This window comes from Pseudorasbora parva, chromosome 9, assembly GCF_024679245.1.
Source record: "Pseudorasbora parva isolate DD20220531a chromosome 9, ASM2467924v1, whole genome shotgun sequence".
Classification (NCBI taxonomy): domain Eukaryota; kingdom Metazoa; phylum Chordata; class Actinopteri; order Cypriniformes; family Gobionidae; genus Pseudorasbora; species Pseudorasbora parva.
The window spans coordinates 12,174,616-12,198,083 of NC_090180.1; the positions used below are offsets into that span (position 1 = coordinate 12,174,616).

Consider the following 23,468-nt stretch of genomic DNA (forward strand, 5'->3'; position numbering starts at 1 on the left):
TTACAGAGTCTCTAAAAGGACCTTTGGAATAATCAAAAAAATATACAGACGTCCATGTGCGCATGACCCTGCCCCTGCGGAGGTCTGTGCACGCCATGTTCCTAAGTAGTCTGTCCTAAAGCAGTTCACTGAGGTACCTTTGTGCGCAAATGCTGCCGACTCTAACTATTGGGCAGAAGTTTTTGGATGCAGCCACACACTGATCCACCTATTGCGCCATCAGACCATTTCATGGGGTGGTTTCTTGGCCGCCAGAGTATGCATTAAAGCAGACCTAAGGTCTTGAAATATGATGTACTGCCAACCAAAAGACACATTTTGAAAAATAAATTCAGTGCCAGTTTTTTTTATAGACCCTTGAACTATACCCTTAAACATGTGCTATCAGCCCCCTATACACTGTAAAAAAAATTTAGTGACTTATCACATCAAAAATTTTCAGTTGGCTAAATTTAATTTCTGTGAATTGATGCAATTTAATTGAAAACTGAAAAATTTAGATGTGATCAGTCACTAGAAAATTTTCAATTGGAGACCTGATTTTTTTTTTTTTACAGTGTAAGGTACTACTCTAAGGGAAGCCAATTTTTTAGCAAATATATTTCGATTAATTTGTGTGCATCCATGCTCTTGTTTTCTTCATAGTAAGATGGCAGTGATGCACAAAGGAAATGAGTTATAGTAAAACTAGAAATTGTTATGCCAGCGTGCATGTGAATGGTTTCTCAGAGCACAAAAAAGTTTCTTGTGTGAATGCAAAAGTCTTTTTATTTTTATTTTAGGGTCACTGTATGTTGACATCTGAAAAAAATCAATGAAAAAACAATATTTACAGATGACTAGTGTATATACTAAAAATATAAAGCTGATTTATACAAAAAATTATGATAAATATGGTCTGAAAATCTACAAAAAGTTTTGGACATTTGAGTCTGGAAAAGTATGGAATTTTGAGATGGAAAATGTCTAGGAACCCTGTTAATGAAAATAATTTTATATTTTAAAATTCAGCCAACCCAGGGAACCTCAAAAAAACCCTGTAATAACAAAAGTTCATAGTTAGAAATGCTATGTACATGTACAAATGCTATATTTTTAGGTATATTCTCTAAGGACTTCCTGGAGTGCCTTAGGGGACTCCTGGGGGGAAACTCTGGATTTAAGGCAATCACTGTCTGGGAAGGATAAAACTGTCTTTTTACCGGCTTTGCATCGTGGGATTTAAGCTGTTGAAGAAAGTGGTCCATAACTACTTTTCAGTTCACTTTAACTGCAGATAGTATATTGGATATCAATATTACGCTTTACATTTACAGTAGTACTCCAAAAATTGAGCTGCTTACTTTTTATTGTAGTATATTACTTCTGTGTTGCTGTTAGTCACTGCCAATTCAAACTACAACACACATTTTTTTGTGATTTATGTGCTCGCTGCGGTGCTTCAAATGGTCCAAGAACAGTACAATCCAGAAATCATTATTATTGGTCATGCTGTAAGAAAAAATAATAGAACGGAACATCTTTCAAAATCCTAAAATATTTCCAGGATTAAGTACGTTTTGAATCCCAGAAATATCTAATTTAAACTTGGAAGCAGAAATATTCAAAGTGTTTCAATTTCACGGTCACTAATCAAATAACCAAATTTGTGTGTGAACTTTATAAACTTTGTTCAGACGTTTTGTTTTTCAAACTTTGGCTCCTTCTTGAATAATGCTGGTGAACATTAATGTAGGTGTTATCAGATTTGAATAGAGATGAACGAGATTTAGATCAAAACACCTTCAGGGTACTCCGCAAGATTTCATTTATAGAACCACATCTTCTTCTGTACTTACCTCTGCTATAAAAGCATTACTAGTGCTTGCCATCGCTTAATGCATTATAGTCATACAGAAACAGGCTATTTAATTTTCTGAATAGATTTCATCTAAAACATGTCAAATGGTGCTACGAAACAACTGCTCTTAGCAAAAAGACATTTTTTTAGACATCTCTCAGCTGCATAACTTTATCCTTATGTCACCTTGCATGAAGTACATTCAGAAGAGACTTTAAATAGCCTATAATAATAGCTGAGAAGTACAGGCAACATTGTGTTTGTACCTGGAGCATCTGTGAACTTACAGTTAGCTCCTGCAGTTCGTACATTTTAATCTTTTCTTTGATGCTTCGCCGTATAAAGTTTTCATCTGATGCTTCAAGGCACAGAATGGCTTTTCCTTCCCATCTCACACGATGCTTTGGTGTTCATCGCTCACACCGTGATGATGGGCATAATGAGATAGAGATTGATAGCCTCCGTCATGCAGTACATCCTTGGGGTGAGTGCCAGCTTAATAGACAGATTTGAAATGACAGGGGGTTAAGTATCCCTTAGATCCATTTCTGTTTGCCCTTTGTCTTATCGACATATTTCTTAAGGAAGCCGTCTGCCGTTCCTCTAGTTCATTATTTTACCTCACATCTGAGGAGGACATAATTCCAAACAAACTCTATTAGATAATAGATTTATATTCAGCTGCTGAAGTGTGAATGACTCGTTAATGTTTGTTGTCACAATGTTGATATAAACTGAACAAATCATGACTTTGCTGAGGTTTTAATATGGGTCTTTTGCCCTACTACAAAATGCCAGATGCTCTATGAATATTAGTGCTCAGGGTTTTTTTTTAGGGTGCACAAGAATATAATATAATATAAAATGTATTACTATAATGGACTGGACTGAAAAAGTGGGATAGGCTTTAGCATCCCTGCGACCCTACCGTGGACAAACAGTTTGGAGAATGGATGGATGGAATTAATATAATTTATATAATATATTTAGGCTAATCACATCCAAAATAAAAGTTTGTGGTCACATATAAGTGTGTGTACTGTGTGTGTGTGTGTGTGTGTGTGTGTGTGTGTGTGTGTGTGTGTGTGTGTGTATATATATATATATATATATATATATATATATATATATATATATATTGGCAACACTTTACAACATGGCTGTATTTATTAACATTAGTTAATGGATTAGTTAACATAACCTAACGATGAACAACACCTTTGTTCAGCATTAAAGGTGCACTATGTAACAATAGGCCAGTGTTATATATTTTGAAACAAAAACCAAAAGACCAGTGTTGCATATTTATATTTAACTGAGTACCTACAATGTTTCCAACTATTTGTAAATTGTGAGTAAATTGCTATTTTATTTAATCAACCAGGACATGTCAATTGCCTCATATCTGCCTTACGGCATAACCGGTTTTATTTTGCAGAAACGCTTTACTCTTACTGCAGTGTCATAGCAGCCGCCGAGCGAAAGCACAGAGTAATGTTATGACATAATTTTGAACACACTCAAATGTATCTAGTATGATAAACAGAGCTGCGTTACCTCATACTCATGACCGGAAAAGCGGAATTGGCGCCCGGCGACTGTGTCCCGTCATAATAAAAGTCCCGCTGCTCTTGAGGCATGTGTTGCACAAAAATTGTTCCACACTCGGTTTTCCTCTGCTTCATACTACAGTAACGTTTATAATCGCATCCATGAACATAATTTCTACATGATCACTAATGTGTTACTAACATTTGTAGACTCTTTATTAACTTGACTTGCCATTCACCAAGCATTTATTATTATTTACTGCTTTTTATTTACAAATGTTAACACACCAGTTGAAACAGTGTACACAGGTTCACAAATCTTTGTTAATAGTAAGTCAGTATTAATAATAAAAGTCTACAAATGTTAGCAACACACCAGGTAATGTTGAAAAAGTGTACACAACAGCATTTTTACCTTTAGAGTAAGATGGTGAGTTAGAAATGTTTATCCTTATACTGTCATTTTTTTTTTCCAATTGAACATTTTCAAATTACTGATCACATTTAAAATTTTCAGTTGGCCAATTGAATTTCTGTGAATTAAATTGCATCAATTTTCAGCCAACTGAAAAATGTAGCAATTCACAGAATTTCAATTGGCCAACTAAAAGCTTTAGATGCGATCAGTCGCAAATGTTTTAATTGGAGCTATTTAAAAAAAAAAAAAAAAACATTTTTACAGTGTAGTGGGTGTCAACTGCTACGTAAACTAATGTAAATATGTACAGTAAGATAATGGGAATAGATGCATTAATACATGTGTACAGATCATGAGTTCAGATTAATGCTGAACAGAGGTGTTGTTCATAGTTCATGTTAACCAATATATTAACTAATGTTAACTTTTACAACTTAATTGTAAAGTGTTACCAATTATACACAGTACACACATACTGTATATTATGTAAACAAACTTTTATTTTGGATAGATTAATCAGGATAAATCAGTTTGAGAGCACTAATTATATTATAATAGAAATGATCTATTTGTTAGGAATGCTAAATTGGCACTGAACTTGACGGTGTCATGAAGTGGCTGTGGAAATGCATGGAAAAAAATGGCTGTAGAAAGCGTAAACGCATACCTGACAAATGAACAGAATGAACTAAGGGTTTAAATTCCCTAGGAGTGTCAAGATAAAACAGAACAAGTAAGGGATTAATTAGTCACCAAGGAAACTAACTGGGAACACTGGCAACTGGGAACAGAGCAAACAGAGTGAAAATGAAACCAAAACAGCAAGTGATCACCATGCTGATCATTCTGATAATATCTCATTTTGTTGAGTTAAAAGGGACGTGAAGATAGGTAGATTATGAGCAAGCAAACAATCTGCAAAAATTAAATGTAGAGATGTTTAGAATAGATGATTTAGGACAAACGTCATTTATGCAAGCCTTTGTCACACATTGCCTCCAAGTGTACTTAGTAGATGACGTATTATTCATTTGTCTCTTTTTTCATGCTGCACAGGTCTTCCACAAGCAAACAAGGACAAGATTTTCGAAGGATTGACCACAGAACAGGGATTCTACACATCAAAGGATTTCCTCCCTTTGGTTGCAAAAGCCAGTAAAATAGGTACAAAAAAAGAGAGATTTTTTTTTTTTTTTTTTACATGATGCATTGTATAAAGTGTGAAATTACTATATACCGGCTACTAGTTGCCCTCCATCCAGTCTTTTTACTAATTTACTGTGTTATCTTGTAATAATGTTACACCCACTGGGTGAAAATAAATGTTCATTACATGACTCCTCCATTTGTGGTATTCAGTGGTTAAACTGTTAGTGTCAACTGGTATTTTTCGGTTAAGTCTCTATGCACTGAATTTTACTTACATTTTTTTGTTATTTGTTTTGTCTTTTTCTGTGCCACGTGTACGTTTTTTTTTTGCAGGGATGTGTAATTGCCGTTCGCAGCTGCCGAAGCTGCACGGGAATGTTATAGTCCTGGGTGCAGGAGACACAGCGTTTGACTGCGCCACCTCTGCTCTCCGCTGTGGAGCTCGACGAGTCTTTGTGGTCTTTAGAAAGGGCTTTACCAACATTCGCGCTGTTCCAGAAGAGGTAAAAAAAAAAATCAGTTCAGACGCACCTGCAGCCAGTGATAAATTCCTATTGAAAGAACAGCTGTATACCCCACGTCCTTAAGAAGACATTTTCTCTTTTTGTCCTCTTAAATTACATTTTGTGTGGATTTTGACATGTTCTTTTATATGTCTCCCCCCTCCAATCTATCTTGACTGCTGACTGAGATGACAAGTAGATAGATAGACAAACAGATTACCGTGCACCTCTAAAAAAAGAGACATTCTGTCTTGGTTTGAAACTGGTATCGTTTTTGTTTATTATTATTTTGCTTATGCTCGTAGGCAGAAATAACACAGTTCACCTTCAACATTTTCTTGTTCTGCACCTGACAGTCTGTTGCATGAAACCGTACAATAACGAAAATGTTTCCCAAATGGATGTAATATAGTCAAGGGAATTTAACTATATATAAAAAAAAAAAATGTGTGAAGTTATATTAATTATCCACCTTTCTCCTAGATCTTAATTGTGAACATAGCCCAGTTTCGAAAGCCATTGTCTCGGTATTAGTGATATTGTGCAAAATTCTGTCTATAATGTGGAATAGTTTAATTAAATATGAATCATTTAAAATGGAACCATATGAAATGTAACACCGCTAGCCGTAGATTAAACAACAGACATTAAGAATAAAAGCGATTAAAAGTCGGCTGAGAAAAATTTAAACAGCCTTAATAAAATAAGCTGTCAGTAAAAAGATTCAGAGTTAAATATCTATCATAACTGAACTGAAATCAAATGTACAAATCTGGAATGGTGTAAGCTGGAGTTAAACATGAATCTTTATCTGTGAATGAGATAAAAATAAACCATGGTTAGATATCACACAGGACTATTTTAAAGGAACACTCCACCGTTTTTTTTTCTAGAAATAGGGCTTATTCTTTCCTACATTTAGATATGTGTGCAAATGCATTTTTGTCTCAGTGCATGCGTTGTTTTAGTTTGGCAGGGTCGCTGCGAGCTTAGCTTAGCATAATGCATGGAATCCGATGTTGCCAGCTAGCATCCCAAGTAAAAGTGATCAACAACCCCCCCCCCCCCCCCCCACCCCACAAGAATTACTTCTTGTGGCCTGTGTATTCACAACGAGTACAAAAAGTGATGAAGATTAAGACTAAGCGATTTCCTTGGCAGATATTGACTTGGGACTATATTATGTGGAAACACAGGTAAAGCTTGGGCGCAGAGATATCACGGCTCTCATCCTCACGTCCTCCGGCTGTTGAGCGATCGCAATGTGTTGCGTGATGTCTCTGCATGCAGTATCTAATGCAGTTAAATGGTGGTAGAAAAATATTTGTGTGCACTGAAAAATTCTCAATATGTGTGTGAGCTGTCAAGACTTGAATACAGGTCCGTCTGTGGGTTCAGATATGATGTCGTGTTTCACTTTATTCTCAACAGTTTATGAATAGCATTTGAATGAAAGATTCAGATTTCTCCAGTTTATATTGCATACAGTTTATGTGTCTGTACTGTACCTAGTGTCTAGGTTAGGTAGTGTCAAACACAATAGGCTAGAGGATACGGTATTTTTATTGGTATTATCATTGGAAAGACTTTCTGATCTCAGGTAAAAACCTTGGAGTAAAAGCAGTTGAAAAAGGAAGAAAAAAAGGAAAAGAGAAAATGTGAAAGAAGTTTGTGTAAAGGTGACCATGTTGAGCTGTTATAATGGGCAGCACTTTATATAATAAGATTTATTTTTCTGTAGAGCTTTTTAACAAAGTAATTAAGACATATTCTTTTCTCAATGACAACTGTTGCACTGCTGCCATGGCAACAGTGTCAAGGAAGTTAAACTTAGAAATGTGAAACTACAGAAACTATTAGTTCTGCCTTTGCTGAGTGAACGTTCAAATAGGGGTGTGCTAAAGCACCACGGCTGTGAATTAAGCCTCTTTTAATGGAGGGAGTTTTGTGAAAGGTGGTAGTTTTATTTCAACTCTCAGTTCATGTACATTTAAGGACACTTTTATCCAGAATGACTTGCAAAAAGTGTTTCATCTTGATGTACGGTACCATTGGGATCAACAGATAGTAAGCATGGAGTTTACAACATTGTCTTCTAGGTGAAAAAAATGTGTACACATACAAATGAATGCTTACTAGTACAAAGCTAATATAGATGCTATAAAACCTAGTGCAAAATAAACAAGCCAATTCAAGGTTTCTTTTTAATTCCGTAAGTATGGAGTTGAATTTTGACTATCAGTTTAATAAATGGGATGAGGGGCCAGTATTGGTGAGGGTGGTTGACGTGCGCCCAATGTACGAATTAAACCTGACACTGTTCCCTGGTAAGGAAAGGGCTGACTCTGGATATTCAGCAGGAGGAAACTGTGCCTTAACTGTGGCTAGTTTATGTGGTGCAAGTGACAGGTTGTTGTCCAGTATGACATCAGAGTTCACGACTTTCTGTGATCAGTTTAATAAATGGGTGAGTTTTTTGAAACGACAAGCTCTTGGCAATGGTAGTTTTTAGATGGGATGCACAGAAGCTTGTTTTTTTAATGAATACAGCTTCAGAAGACAGCCGCTCATATCCACAACTTTCCCGAACTCTGACCTTTCCCATGATCGCTATGGCAACGTAGAACACGCCGGTAACGAACTTCCGGTTTACGTTAGTCTGTACTGTTATCAGCTAAACGTTTGATTGTATTATCAGGATTAAGGAGTAGACTTAAAACAACGCTTCAGGCAAAATGATCACATCTCCCAGATGGTCGCATGGATCTGACTATCTTACAAGAACTTACTAATATCTGTAGCACGAAGCGATTCACCAGAGTTATGCGGCGCAGACATTTTGCCAATGTGTGGTAGGCTTGGCTGTTCCTATGATCCACGCAAGAGTTACTTTCCGTCCGTGCGCCTGTAAATTGGTTTTATTTTATTATAAATAAAGTTGTATTTGTTTCTAGTTATTTATTTTGTTAGATATTTCCACTTTGCGGGAGTCCCGCAAATTTTTTTTATTTTCCCGCGACACGCACACAATAATATCTTGCCGCCCGCATCCGAATTCACCCATCAAATATTATCCCGCGTCGCACTCAGTTGTGCTGGGTCCCGCGGGAGTGCAGGTTTCTATTTGGATAGTAACATTAGGTTCTCAGAGCGGTCTTGCTACACATTAAATCTGTAAATTATTGAAAACAATAAACATACTCCTTGCAAAAAAATATACAGTTGTACTGCAGTATTTTAAATAGGTTAAAATATATTATATAAACTCAATAATTAAATGTACAGCAATGAAATGTTAATTTTTATTACAATGCACTTAAATTAATTGAAGTTCATGCATCTATTTTCATGTTGATTAAAAGTCTACTGACAATGTCTGACATGATTTCAACAATTACAAATATCAAAATATAAATACTACTTCTACATCACAAGCTCGTTGGGCATTGAATGGAGTGGGTAGGGTGCTAGCAACATGTCAAACGGGTCCGTTTATGTTGCATGGTTTATGAAAGCAAGGTTTCGGAGGGGTGAGACCCAGGCGCTCAGCAGCACTCAGCGCTCATTAACCCCGGCGAGAGCAGCTTTAACTCGGCTCGTCCTTCTGACGACTGCCGCTGCCTGGCAGAAGCCCCTCCCATGACGCAAATTTGCGTCTGTTGTGTAGTGAATGAAGCGAATGGAGTCAAAAAGTTCATGTGTCCAAGTTCGCGCGAATAGCGCTATTTATTCGTGTCTGGTGTGAACGCAGTATAACTGTTATGTGTGCTAAACCGGAACTGAGATACCGTCAACCGGAAGTATCGAGTGTCATGGCGACGCCCACTAAGACCTATCCTGAGTCTCTCGGGTAGAACTTAGAGAGCTGGAGCCAAAACAACAATCTGATCCTCAATGCAACAAAGACAAAGGAGATGATTCTGGACCTCAGAAGGATGAAGCCCTCTGTATTATGTTGTATAGTATATTGACATCTGGAGGTTTCTCCACCAGGGTTTCATTGTACATGTGCAGCAAAAATAAAGGCGAAAGAATGGAGGTTTTGTAGCGTTTCAATTACCTAGGAGTCCATATCAGCCAGGATGCAACATGGACTGTCATTACCTCAATGATGGTCAAAAAAGGACTCCAACGACTTAATTTCCTGAGGTTGTTGAAGAAAGCATGACTTCCACAACAGCTGCTGGTGAACTTATACAGTTCGATTATTAAATCTGTCATCACCTACTGCATCGCAGTGTGGTAATCCACCAGTACTGTATGCATGCAGAAAAAGACTCAAAAACATTTTGTACCACAGAGCAGTTGCACTAGTGCATGATTTTACATGATAGATTTTAACCATTTCCTCATATGACAATATTTGGCCCCACTTTATATTAGGTGGCCTTAAGTACTATGTACTTACATCAAAAAATAAGTACAATGCACTTACTGTGTTCAAATTGTATTGCAAAACACCTTTGCTGATATTGAGGTGGGATACGGGTAGAGTTAGGGACAGGTGTGGTGGTGTGTGTAAGTTTAAGGGTAGGGTTAGTTGTAAGGGAAGTGCCAACTGTGTAATTACAAATGTAACTACAGAAATTAATTACAGACGTAATTACATGTAGGTATTTTTAAAATGGAAGCACAATGTAAAAACACTTATGTACACAATAAGTGCATTGTATCAAATGAATAATTACAATGTTAGGCCATAGTAGTTAAGGCCACCTAATTTAAAGTGGGTCCCAATACTTGATTGTGTTATTTCCTATTTATCGCAGTGCAATATGATACTGCACTATTTTAGGACTTGTTACTTTGTTTTATTGCACATAATGTTTACATTTATGAACATCTGTTGTCTTTGTGGTTGTATTGCACTGTATTGTATAATGTTGTGTAGTGTATTGGCATCTGGAGGTTGCTCCACCAGAGTTTCATTGCACATGTACATCGGAAATAAAGGTCTTAACTTAACTTAATGAAGTGGATCCATCCCATTATATCTAGTAGGTTGTTTTCTGAAGGTACGATGAGAACAATGTGAGTGCAGACGCTGTAATTCAATCACTGTGATTAGGGCTGTTTTTGTTGAGTGTGCCATTTTAAAACTACTTTTCATCAGTGAAGTTGTTCTTGCAGGTGTAGTCTGAGATTCGGCTGAACACAGCGCACTCCATGGGGTTCTACAGTGGCTTTGTTACAGTGATTTATTTTATTTGATATATTTTCTTTTTTCTCCACTGCTCTTCATTATTCTATCTGAACAGACTTGTCACCAATTTTTGGACAACTACCCACCAGATGAGAACCACTGCTCTTCACTGCTGAGGAAAGGCCGTAAAGATCCCCATAACTTGACATATTCGATGTGAAGATGACCAGAAGTTAGGGAGGTCAGGTGTTAAGATGGAGAAAAGAGGAGTCGAAGGGTTGTTATACTCTAAGCGCTTGTGAACCTGGCAGATGCACTGTGTTATAGGAGTAGATTCTTAAGGCTAAATAAATTATTCACTGGTACAGATATCAAGAGATACAGTGGAAGGAGTAGGAGAAGGTGGAGGGTTAAGCAGTGAGCGGGAGATGCTTTGTAGAGGCATTTAGGCTATTCACTGAGAGGCTTAGGTCTCCAAAAAATAAATGGCATGGTACAGTAAAATGGGTAAGGCTATGTGTAAACAGGCTTAGGAAGATATTCATGTCTTCTGTGAAGTTTTCTGGAATTCCTGATTGTAGCAATACCAGAGGTGGACAAAGTACACAACTTTAATACTTGAGTACAAGTAAAGGTCAGTGTTCAAAAAAAGTTGGGGAAACGTATATGACTATAAGAGTGATTCCTGATAGACTGTCTGCAACAACAACAACAACAACAACAACAACAACAACAACAACAACAACAAAACCTTTTAAAGAAGGAAAAAATTATCCTCTGACTTTCAGAGCTGCAACAGAAACGACTTTCGGCCTAGATAGAAATATAGTGGAGTAAAAAGTATGATTTTTGTCTTTCAAATGTAGTGAAGTAAAAGTCATAAGTTTCCAGAAAAAAAGAATACTCCAGTAAAGTACAGATACTCAAAAAGTGTACTTAAGTACAGTACTCAAGTAAATGTACTTAGTTACTGTCCACCTCTGAGCAATACTTAAAATTCACTGACTTAAGTTCTGTTAGGACCATTATCATCAAAGATGTTTGACAATTAGTTGCAATTACATTATGGATTGGCGGTATGGTTCTGTTCTGGGCAAGAACTCCCTGCGCATCCATGCAGTCTTTGTTTGCTACTCTGTATATATTATCTGCAAATACTTTTCTTTAGATCTGTGCTAAATCAAGGGACGTAGGGGGTTTGACGCCATTTTATTTTGTACATATTTTCACATTGTTTTTGGTTAGGGAGGTAGGTAAGTTTAAACTGTATTTTGTTTTCTTTATTTTCAAAATTTAGGAAATGTAGAGGTAAATCAAAAGGTTTCTTCTGTTTGTTATTTTTGGCCTTGTCTACCCCTGACGCTAAACCCTGTGTAAGAAATAAATATTTGTTCAATTTTATCTCTCTGGTAGTGAGACTCTTTTCTTCCTCTTCCTGTTGCTACTGACCCCTAGACAGTCGTAACAAGCATGGATAAGAGCAGGGAAAGCATCAATAACCCTTGAACCCTTAATGTACAAAATCATTTGTGAATTTAGTCTGATTCAAGGGGAATCAGAATACCAAATCCTGACTGGAGGAGAAGATGAAGATGAGCTGGGGGTGGAGGAGGGCAAATGAGCTCTGGAGAAATGCGATAGCTGCTGATAGTACTGAAAGAGCTTTTATGTGTATTCTGGGATAGACATCGTATTTCTATAGGTAGACGTGATCAGCTGACAGTCAGCTGATGCAAGCTTGACTAACGTTAACGTCATGATATAAATGCATGAAGTTCTCTTCACACTGTTTTTAAGCATTCCCATGTTAGCAATTAGGATCACATGCTTCTCATTTGATTTCTGATTTTTTTTTTTTTTTAAGATGGAGGTGGCCAAAGAGGAAAAGTGTGAGTTCCTGCCATTCCTTTTCCCTCGTGAGGTAATCAAGAAAGATGGGCATGTTGTAGGCCTGCGGTTCTGCCGCACAGAGCAGCAAGATGATGGCACCTGGATTGTGGATGAAGAGCAAATTGTCCACCTGAAAGCAGACTTCATCATCAGTGCCTTTGGCTCCATGCTGAACGATCCAGCAGGTGAGCCTCAGAAAGGACCATTGCTGTAGTTAGTTGTAATGAGGTTACATTTATATGGGTTTGTTATTGATTTCAACTCCTTTTTGAAGCTAAATATGTTGTCTGTACTGTAGTAAGAAACAATCGTTTTATTTCCCATCGTCCCAAATGTATTTGTTTACAAGGCAATGTAGTTTGAAGGTACCCAAATGTACGATTCCATTCATATTATTATGTGCTGCACACTGGGTCAGTTAGAAACAGTTTCTCATGTAGTTTCAAAGAGCACATGTTGTTGTACCTGTGGTCCATGTGAAAGATTTCCCCAGCGAGCCATCACAAAATCCAGACTGTTCCCTCGTCAATAGGCATTCAGCACCGCCCCCACTTATCTTTCCTTAGCAGATTTTAGTAGCCACAGTGTGATAACCATCACTCTGAGGGAGAGGCAAGAGATGATAAGACCCTCAGAACGAGAGCCTTGTTTCATTATGGGAATCCTTTATCAATCCACCATCGCAAATACAGCCTTATTTCAGCAGATTAGCCAAAAGCACACATTCACATATTATGTCTGGATCACACATTCTGTGCTTCTTAACTATATACTACATATATAAAAATTGTATAAAATGATTTATTGTTTTTGTTTTATTGTTATTATGTATAATTATTATATCATTAAAAAAAATACTTTTTTGATGAGTGATCTATAAGTAATACATAATCTTAAATATGCAATGTTTATTTATTTATTTATTTTTTTTAAGATCCCAAAACTGTTTATTTCCAGGTTTAAATTAGATTTTAATCCCAGATGTGGCCTCAGACGTTTGCACCCCACTGGATATCAGTGTGTTTATTTGTCGGCACATATTCATCCAGCTATTATTCACCTCCTCATGTTTTTTTTCTTTACTTAGCGTTTTGTTGTCCCAATGTTGTTGCTCTCTAGCGGACCTGTCATCCATCCTAAACACTGTAATGTCTCTGAGCCGTGAGTCGTTTCATCACTGGCTCGAAGCTCAGAGATAGCAAGCTTATAAATGCCACTCACTCATTCCCTGCACCTTGCCCAAGATATGAATTACTTATCCACTTCAATGGCCGGCGGAGCCAACAGTAGAAGGTTGTGTTGCAGCGTTAGAGAAAAGCTGAGATAGCGAGAAATTCACCCCCTGCAATCTTGGGTGGGCAGGCTGGTTGGTGATTAGGTCACCACTGGCCAGTGGGATGAGCAGCTGACTGGGTACTTTTACCGCTGTGGACCCCATGGAGCATGACGCCTGTGTTCAGACCTCTAGGTCTCAGAGCAATGCAGTTTTGAGACATACTCAAAAATTTAATAATAAAATTTATATATATATAGGACCCACTTTATATTAGGTGGCTTTAACTAATATGTAGTAACATTGTAATTATTCATTTGATACAATGCACTAATTGTGTACATACATGTTTTTACATTGTACTTCCATTTTTATAAATACCTGCATGTAATTACGTCTAATTAATTTCTGTAGTTACATTTGTAATTAGACAGTTGGCACTTCCTTACACCTAACCCTACCCTTAAACTGACCCATTTCACCACACCTGTCCCTAACTCTACCCGTATCCCACCTCAATATCAGCAAAGGTGTTTTGCAATACAATTTGAACACAGTAAGTGCATTGTACTTATTTTTTGATGTAAGTACATAGTACTTAAGGCCACCTAATATATATATATATATATATATATATATATATATATATATATATATATATATATATATATATATATTAGGTGGCCTTATATTAGCCTATATTAGGTGCTGTGTTTGACCCCCTTTCGCAACAAGGTGCTGAAAGCATTCTTTAGAAATGTTGGCCCATATTGATTGGCAGTGATGGGAATAACGGCGTTATACATAAACGGCGTTACTTACGGCGTTAATATTTTCAGTAACTAGTAATCAAACAAATTACTGTTTCCCCCGTTACAACGCCGTTACTGTTACTGAGAATAAAATGCGGCGTTACTATAATTGAGCTCACTGAAGCCATTTTTATCCGAACAACGAAATGCAGCTGTGTGTGTGTGTGTGTGTGTGTGTGTGTGTGTGTGTGTGTGTGTGTGTGTGTGTGTGTGTGTGTGTGTGTGTGTGTGTGTGTGTGTGTGTGTGTGTTTGTGTGTGTGTGTGTGCGTGTGTGCGCATGCGACCAGTGCAGGAGTCAGAGCGATGGCATGTTCAATGACTTTTAAGCTTTCATAAACTGGAAGTATAAGCACTACTTTTCCCTCGTTGAGGTGAAAGGTAAGAATGTTTATAACGTGCAGCTTATGACCAGAAGAGTCTCTCCTCGTCGGTGAACACAATTGATAATGTGAGCTCTGCTACCAAAGGAGGAGACAGAGCCACGACATTAAAGACACCATTTTCTCGCGAGAAAGTGGGTAAGCCCACCATACAAACAAGACTTGAGAGCACTTCTTGTTAAACTATTTTTTTTTTTTTGTGAATAAGAAAATACTTCAAACAGGCTACAGTATGCCTACCAGTTGTGTGACAGTTTTAGAATTTTAATGTACACTACAAAGAGTCTATGTAAATTAGGCTAATATATTTTTTATTATGGTTCTAAACAATCTATTTTGTTTTATTGTTCCACTATATTACTGATATTTACAATAATGTATTGAATTTGATAGGTGTCTCTCACATTGTCCCACAGGAACATTAAAATAGTGTAGATTAGTGTACAATGTTTTATAATAATAATTTATTCTATTTAGTGTCCATCTCATTCGTTTAACATTTAATATTGGGCCATCCAAGTTATTTTACATATTTGAACATTTAAAAAAAGTTATAAACACTTGTCTGTTCTACTCATTTCAACTGGCTTGTGAAAACTGGTTAAAAAAAATCTAAATTATATGACTTATAGCAACTTTTTTTTTTTTTTACAGTAACAAAAATAGTTACTTTCCCTGGTAACGAGTTACTTTTATTATAGAGTAATTCAGTTACTAACTCCATTACTTTTTGGAACAAGTAGTGAGTAACTATAACTAATTACTTTTTTTTAAATAACGTTCCCAACACTGTTGATAGGATAGCATCTTGCAGTTGATGGAGATTTGTGGGATGCACACAAAGCTCCTGTTCCACCACATCCCAAAGATGCTCTATTGGGTTGAGATCTAGTGACTTTGGGCGCCATTTTTTTTTACAGTGAACTCATTTTCATGTTCAATAAACAAATCTGAAATGATTTGAGCTTTGTGACATGGTACATTATCCTGCTGGAAGTAGCCATCAGAGGATGAGTACATGGTGATCATAAAGGAATGAACATGGTCAGAAACAATGCTCAGGTAGGCGGTGGCATTTAAACAATGCCCAGTTGTCACTGAGGGGCCTAATGTGTGCCAAGAAAACATCCCCCACACCATTACACCACCACCACCAGCCTGCACAGTAGTAACAAGGCACGATGGATCCATGTTCTCATTCTCTTTACATCAAATTCTGACTCTACCATCTGAATGTCTCAACAGAAATCGAGACTCATCAGACCAGGCAACATTATTCCAGTCGTCAACTGTCCAATTTTGGTGAGCTTCTGCAAATTGTAGCCTCTTTTTACTAATTGTAGTGGAGATGAGTGGTACCCGGTGGGGTCTTCTGCTGTTGTAGCCCATCCGCCTCAAGGTTATGCGTGTTGTGGCTTCCCAAATGCTTTGCTGCATAGCTCGATTTTAACGAGTGGTTATTTCAGTCAAAGTTGCTCTTCTATCAGCTTGAATCAGTCGGCCCATTCTCCTCTGACCTCTAGCATCAACAAGGCATTTTCGCCCACAGAACTGCCGCATACTGGATGTTTTTCCCTTTTCACACCATTCTTTGTAAACCCTAGAAATGGTTGTGCGTGAAAATCCCAGTAACTGAGCAGATTATGAAATACTCAGAATGGCCCGTCTGGCACCAACAACCATGCCACACTCCAAATTGCTTAATTCACCTTTCTTTCCCATTCTTGACCAGGACCACACCCCTAAATGCATTGAAGCAACTGCCATGTGATTGGTTGATTAGATAATTGCATTAATGAGAAATTGAACAGATGTTTCTAATAATCCTTTAGGTAAGTGTATATATCCGACTAGAAAAGGCTTAGTCGACCAAAATTGTATTACTGGTTAGTTGCAGAAAAAAATCTTGGGAAATGTGATTTGTTGTTGCGTTTTCAGCCCTTGGACAGACCTTGAATTTCTATGGTAGTCCCACAAAATCTATTTTAGAGGCTCATGGTGCATATGGTGTCCTCAGTAGCGGTTAATGCATACAAGACGTTTTCAGTATTGAACAGATTTGAGTCCCAAGGTGGGCATTGTCACAACAGACCCATCTGGTTACACAGCGTTCGGCCTTCTGGACAGGACCTCAATTGCAGGGTGATATTACTGCCCCTGTGGAGGTTTCGACCATTGATCCAGGGCAAGCATGTGTTGGTCTGGACAGAAAACATGGTGGCAGTCTGATATTGAACTCAAGGGTACTGCCAATGCGCCCTCGCAATAAGTGATGCTTCAGAGGAAGTGTAGACTCCATCCCCAGGCGGTCCAGCTGATTTGGAGTAAAGCACATGTAAATCTGTTTGCTTCCCTTCCATTGCCAGCTGTTGTATTCCCTGATTGAGTCCCCCAACGACATGGACATGCTGATGGTGCACGATTGCCCAGCCAGGGCTGCACGCCACGGTGGCTTTGCTGGAGGAAGGAGCCATGAAGGAAAACGAGACGACATCAAGGATGCAACATCGATGTTTGAGATTGAGCCCACCGTGTAGCCATAGAGCTAAAGAAGTGGAGAGATGGGAAAGACCTAGACAGCCACGACAGATCCACAGCGACGACCCCCCTCAAGGTAGCAGCAGGGGTCCGGAGAGAAGAGGCTGAGCTGGATCCATTGAGGGCAGAGGTGGAGCCTAAGGGAGGTCGAAACTAGCCGAAAGGGGTGGAGGGCTGGAGCCCACAAGTGAAGGCGTGGTGATGTCCAACCCAGGTTGATGGTCCAAGGGAGCTTGACAAGTTTGAATGACCGATGGTCATTGCTGACATAGAGGGTAGAAGGGATAGTAGAGGTAGAGGTGGATCAGAGCACACAGAGGTTGAAGGAGCCATGGGCTCCTCACATGCAAGCAGAGGTGGCTCCCAAAAGGCCCAAAGTGTTGACTCGTCAATGAGAAGAGGCACTGAAGGACTGATGAGAGTTAGCGATGACCGGGTGGCAGGAATGGCTGGGGATTGGAGAAGGGACTATAGAGACAGACAAATACTGAGGAAACATATAAGTTCATTAGTAGTGGTTTGGAGAGGTGGTGAGAGAGGGAAGTTGGACGGGCCCAGCGAGTTTGGGACATAGACTGAGTCAGGTTATAGCAAAGGGGGGCAGAAAATCAACCTCTCCAAAAAACAGTGAAAAAAAGCTCTGTTGTTCAGCATTGGTGCTGGCTTGAATGTTGCAGCCGAGTCACTCTCACTGCCTGCGGGGGGCTCATGCTGCCGAAACAATTAAAAAAATACACCGCTTATCTTATCTTGGTCGGTTCTTCTGTCACAACGCTGTGTTGTAGAACGCACACAAACATGATGATGAAGGCAAAAGTCAGTATTTAATAAATCCACTGGCAATAATCCACACAAAGAGAACAGCTTACAACATAACTAACATGAACGAGACAACTGTGAACAGAAACAGGGGAACTTAAGTATACATGCAAACAAGGATAATTAATGACACGCACATAAACTGAATGACAAAATCAAATTAACAACCATGACAACAAACTCAACAGGGGGAAAGTGCAAACAGGAACAAAGTCCAAACTGAATACAATTGTGACACCAGGGCACATGAATTAAAAAAATAATAATAATAATGATGTGCACAGATAAATTATAATAAGCACTCCAATGCTACATAAAAAATAAGAATTTTCAATTTTGATTTCATGGTGACTTTTAATTTATATGATTGCATTTTCAGTAATGCATCATGTGTTCTCTCTTTCATCCATCTAAAATGGCTTTGTCTTCTAAGCTGTTGCATGTCTTCATACCAGTTTTTTCAGCCTGTGTTTCACACAGCATTCCATCTTCTAATGGAGCTTAGCAATGAGCAGTTGTATGAAAAGTTTCTCTGGAGAGTACTACTGGATTCTGAGAGGAGGCCATTTCATTTAAAGGGAAGATCTCAGGAGTCTCTTAGATTTGTCACACTCCACAGCCCGCGCGTGTGTGCATGAGACAGAAAAAGGGGGTTGGGGGAGGAGGGAAACAAACAGGAGGGTGTGAGGATGTTTTTTTGTTTTTTTTTGTGCTGAAAGTGATGAGGCCGGCAGTCTTCATGATCACTGGAGCGTCAGGCGAGGAGAGCTGACGGAGAGACTAGGGGATTGGTCTCGAAAAAAAGGAAAGGGAAAATATACTCAACAATAACAGCCACAGCAAAAGCATCAACAGGGCCGTCAGGGTTACAAATTCCTCTGCTTGTCTCATGCAGGCATCCGGAGGGACTGTCATTTCTTCCTCCATCAAAGACATGTCTTTATTTTTCAGCTTAAACAATATCCAGCAGTCACTAAGTGAACAGATATGTGTCCTCAATGGCACCAAAAAGTATTTAGACAGTTATAGAGCCCATACAATCAAAATCAAAGTTTGTGGCTTTAAGTCTATGTGTTCTATCTTTGAAAACATGTACGTATATGCTTGTGTGCAGAGATCTTTTCTGGGAAAATAGACTAAAATATTGATGACTCATCCTGCACAGATTTTTGTCCTATCAAATTATCTTTAGAATGAGAATATTCCTCTCTCTAACAGAGAGACCGCCACCTTTTTCAGCAGCCTTGGTTCTGGAAATATTTTTCCCATTTATTTTGCCTGCCAGGATTTTAAAAAGTCTTTAATAAAGTGTTATAAACTAAGACACAAACTGTTGGTTCACAGGTGGTTCCTTGCCACCATCGCGGTTTGCTTAGTTGGTGACACAAAAACAGAAAAAAAAGAGCCAAAAACACAAAATATAAGGTGGCCTAGACAACATTTCAATGTGGGCCTCATGTGGGTTTTTGATGGGCTGTTACTTTGGGCCCTGCTTGCCATAGTCAACCCAAATGGGGCCCAGAAAAATGTGTCTATTGGTCCACATAGGCCCTATGTATGTTAGCCCATAGGGACCATGATGGGTCCATAGTGGGCTATAAGTGGGGCCCAGTTAGATGTTCATTATGTAGGCTCACTTGGGTCCCAAATAGGGGCTAATAATGGGGCCAAGAAGAGTACATACATAAACCTTGTGGGCCCACAAGGACATGTTGGCTGGGACTTTAGGCTACTTAACTACTTTAATGAGGAAAATAACTACATTTCCACAAAACTTGAAGTATTGACACAATTGACTTAAAATTAAGGAAGATGAATGGGATTTTTACTTCCGGAACTCAACTGTTGCAATCTACTACCTGCAGCCGACTAGCGAATAGCAAATCATCGTTCATAAATGTATAGCTTATTGACTATTTAAAAAAAAAAAAAAATTTGAATTCTTTGAAGTCTCAAGTTGAAATATGTCAACAAATACAAAATAAATACGAAAATGTACAAAATATTTATTTGAAATACAACAGTTACATTATCTTAGCAAAACATTTAAAGTATTTAAAGTATTTTTAAAGGACAATTTTCAATTGTTATATTAAAGGGTTAGTTCACCCAAAAATGAAATTTCTTCCATTAATGACTTACACCAATGTCGTTCCACACCCGTAAGACCTCCGTTCATCCTCGGAACACAGTTTAAAGGGGGGGTGAAACACTCAGTTTCAGTCAATCTCATGTCAATCTTGAGTACCGATAGAGTAGTATTGCATCCTTCATATCTCCGAAAAGTCTTTAGGACTATTATATTTATAAAAGAAATATAGGCTGTACCGAGTCTTTCCGGAAAAAAAAACGAGCGGCTGGAGGCGTATCGTGTGGGCGGAGCTAAAGAATGACGAGTGCGCACAAAGCGGTGATGTCCTCAAGCGTGGAGAAGAAAACGCTACCCTAAATATACCATGGCTATATCGATCAGATTCAACTAATATGACTAATATAACAGATATGATCCAGAATCAGATCCAAAGGCTGAAATAAATTGAACAGGAGAAGCAACAACAGCAGGATGTCTGTCTTTGTGGTATGTACTGTATTTAGTGGCCTGTCAACATTTGTGTGTCTTCACTCGCAGTTTATGAGGACATGATTCGGTTTATGGACTATTGTATGTGACTAAACCTAAAGCAAAACGGTTTTGCACGTCAGACTAGTGTAACGTTATACATAGAACAACAATGGAGTAACGTTAGCGCATTTGAATGACGAAGCACGCTTTGTGCGAATGCTAGGTTTATGTTTGGGTGGTTTTACAATAAACAAACTGACACATATAGTGGTCAGCTAAACAAATGTGTTTAAACACACACCATAGATTGCATGCTCCATTGATAAATTAACTAACGTTATACACAATCGTGTTGTTTACTGATGTTTACTTACACGACGATAGCCAACAACATAGACATTTGAAGCAGTTTGACTCATCGCCTTCTTCCAAAGCAGGACCGAACCTTTATCGCTGGGACCGCTCCGGTAGCTGTTGATTTCGTGAAGTCCTGACAGCATTGACCGTGGAAATCCACTTTGTGACGTGACTGAAGCGATGTTTTGAAGCTTCCCGTCATTTCTGCGTTAAAATCGGTTCAAATGCAGCGCTGCCTTCCCGGAATGCTGTGCGGGCACATTAAAGTCGTTTGATGTCACCCATAGGAATAAAGTGGAGCGCGGCGTGAAACAAGTGTTCACGGACGAGTGGATCTGCAGCTGAGAGAGTGTTTATGGGCGCCGTGCATTTGCTCTCTCGCCTCTAGTCACGTGCGCACACACCCTTCCGGGAGAAGAGCCCGTACGGCCCATACAAGGACCTTCCGCTCTGTTGACGTCAAGCGGACCTATACTCGAAAAAAACTCTCCGAAACGCGTGAGAAACCGGAAGGAGTATTTTTGACACAGAAATACTCTATCAAACGTCCAACATTAGTTTTTGAAACATTGTCTATGTTTAGGATGGGAATCCAAGTCTTTAAGAGTGTAAAAAGCTCAGTATGCATGAAACAGCATTTCACCCCCCCTTTAAGATATTTTAGATTTAGTCCGAGGCCTTTCTGTCCTTTGAATGTAAGTGTATGCCCACTTGCAAAACATCATCAAAGTAGTCCATATGTGACATCAGTTAGTTAGTTCGACTCTTTTGAAGCTTTGACAATACAATACAAAAATCCGACTTTATTCAGCATTGTCTTCTCTTCCACATTTGTTTTCAAACATTCAAATAAAGAATCAAACGGTCGTTAATCAGCAGATTGATTCGTGATTCATATCGCCAATGTCATGTGATTTCAGCAGTTTGCCAGTTTGACACGCGATCCGAATCTTGAAACATGACCTTTTGATCCAGATAAAATATCTTAAACTGTGTTCCGAGGATGAACGGAGGTCTTACGGGTGTGGAACGACATTGGGGTGAGTCATTAATGAAAGAAATTTCATTTTTGGGTGAACTAACCCTTTAAGACTAAAAGTATTATTACAGTTTTGGGTTGTTGAATATAACTTCCACAACCTAAAATATATAGCTGAACATGCACATGTGAGCTATAGTTTACTCTGCAAGGTCACCTGTGTGACTGTGAAGAGAAGTAACTACATACATCCATTAAAAAGACCTTGGATGTGTCTGAAAGCTGAAAAACACTGTACGCAGATTGGAAAGCAACCAATCTGAATGCAGCGTTTGAATGCAGCGTTTGTGTAACATACTGAAATACCCAGTGTTCCCTTCCCTGTCATCATTGTAAACTAGACTTTTTTTTATCTAGTTCTTATACCTTCTTACCACTCTGATCTTTGCAACATTGTGTGCTGGAACAGTGCAGAAGGCCCTGGAACCAGTAAAGCTGAACGGATGGGGGACACCTGAGGTGAACTACGAAACCATGCAGACCAGTGAACCCTGGGTGTTTGCCGGCGGAGACATCGCCGGCTTGGCCAACACCACCGTGGAGTCTGTCAACGATGGCAAACAAGCTTCCTGGCACATCCACAAGTACATCCAGGTGGGCTCTCCACTCAATAAGCCAATCCATCTCATTCTGCATTTGGACGTCTTACACAACATACTTAGTGTTTGGCCACAGTCGTATAGCTCTGAGAGCCTGCTTCACATTATGTGTCAGTGCCAGCAATTTTCAGTATTAGCGTAGCACTCAAAGTTTTACGCTCACAGTTTTTATAGCGAGGGCATTATTCCACAGGGACTTTTTTTTTCTCAGGGTGACATCTTGAGTGCTTTTTGGCTTCGACTCTCAAACAGTAGAAATTTCTTCCTTTCGTTTTCCTAGAAGAAGACTATTTTCTGTGATTTTGCACACAGACCTAAGTGGCAACATGAAGAGAAGGTTCATGTAGAGGTTAATCGCTAATGTAACTGTGGCCAGAGGAAGTCACGCTGAAGTGTTTGTTCGGCAAATCATCCCCCCACCCCCACCCCACCCCCCAAACCATTCTGTAATTTTGGACTACAGAGAAAGAGCTGTTCAAATATTTGCTAATGGGTTCAGTGGTTCAAGATCACGTAAATCAAGATGAGATCACATTTTGTTGTGGGTGTTGTGTTTAAATTTTGGTTTTAGGGCTTTGTATATGGATCTTTAGC

The 23,468-nt window shown here is 38.8% G+C and overlaps 1 protein-coding gene across 1 annotated transcript in view; it reads left to right on the plus strand.

The window, feature by feature from the left end:
- Positions 1-23,468, plus strand: part of dpydb (dihydropyrimidine dehydrogenase b) — a 162,353-nt gene that overhangs the window by 47,278 nt on the left and 91,607 nt on the right. The window contains exons 9-12 of the mRNA XM_067453948.1: positions 4,865-4,972; positions 5,291-5,460; positions 12,468-12,678; positions 22,685-22,869. Of these exons, the coding sequence (XP_067310049.1) occupies positions 4,865-4,972; positions 5,291-5,460; positions 12,468-12,678; positions 22,685-22,869 (674 nt within the window). The remainder of the gene's footprint in view (positions 1-4,864; positions 4,973-5,290; positions 5,461-12,467; positions 12,679-22,684; positions 22,870-23,468) is intronic.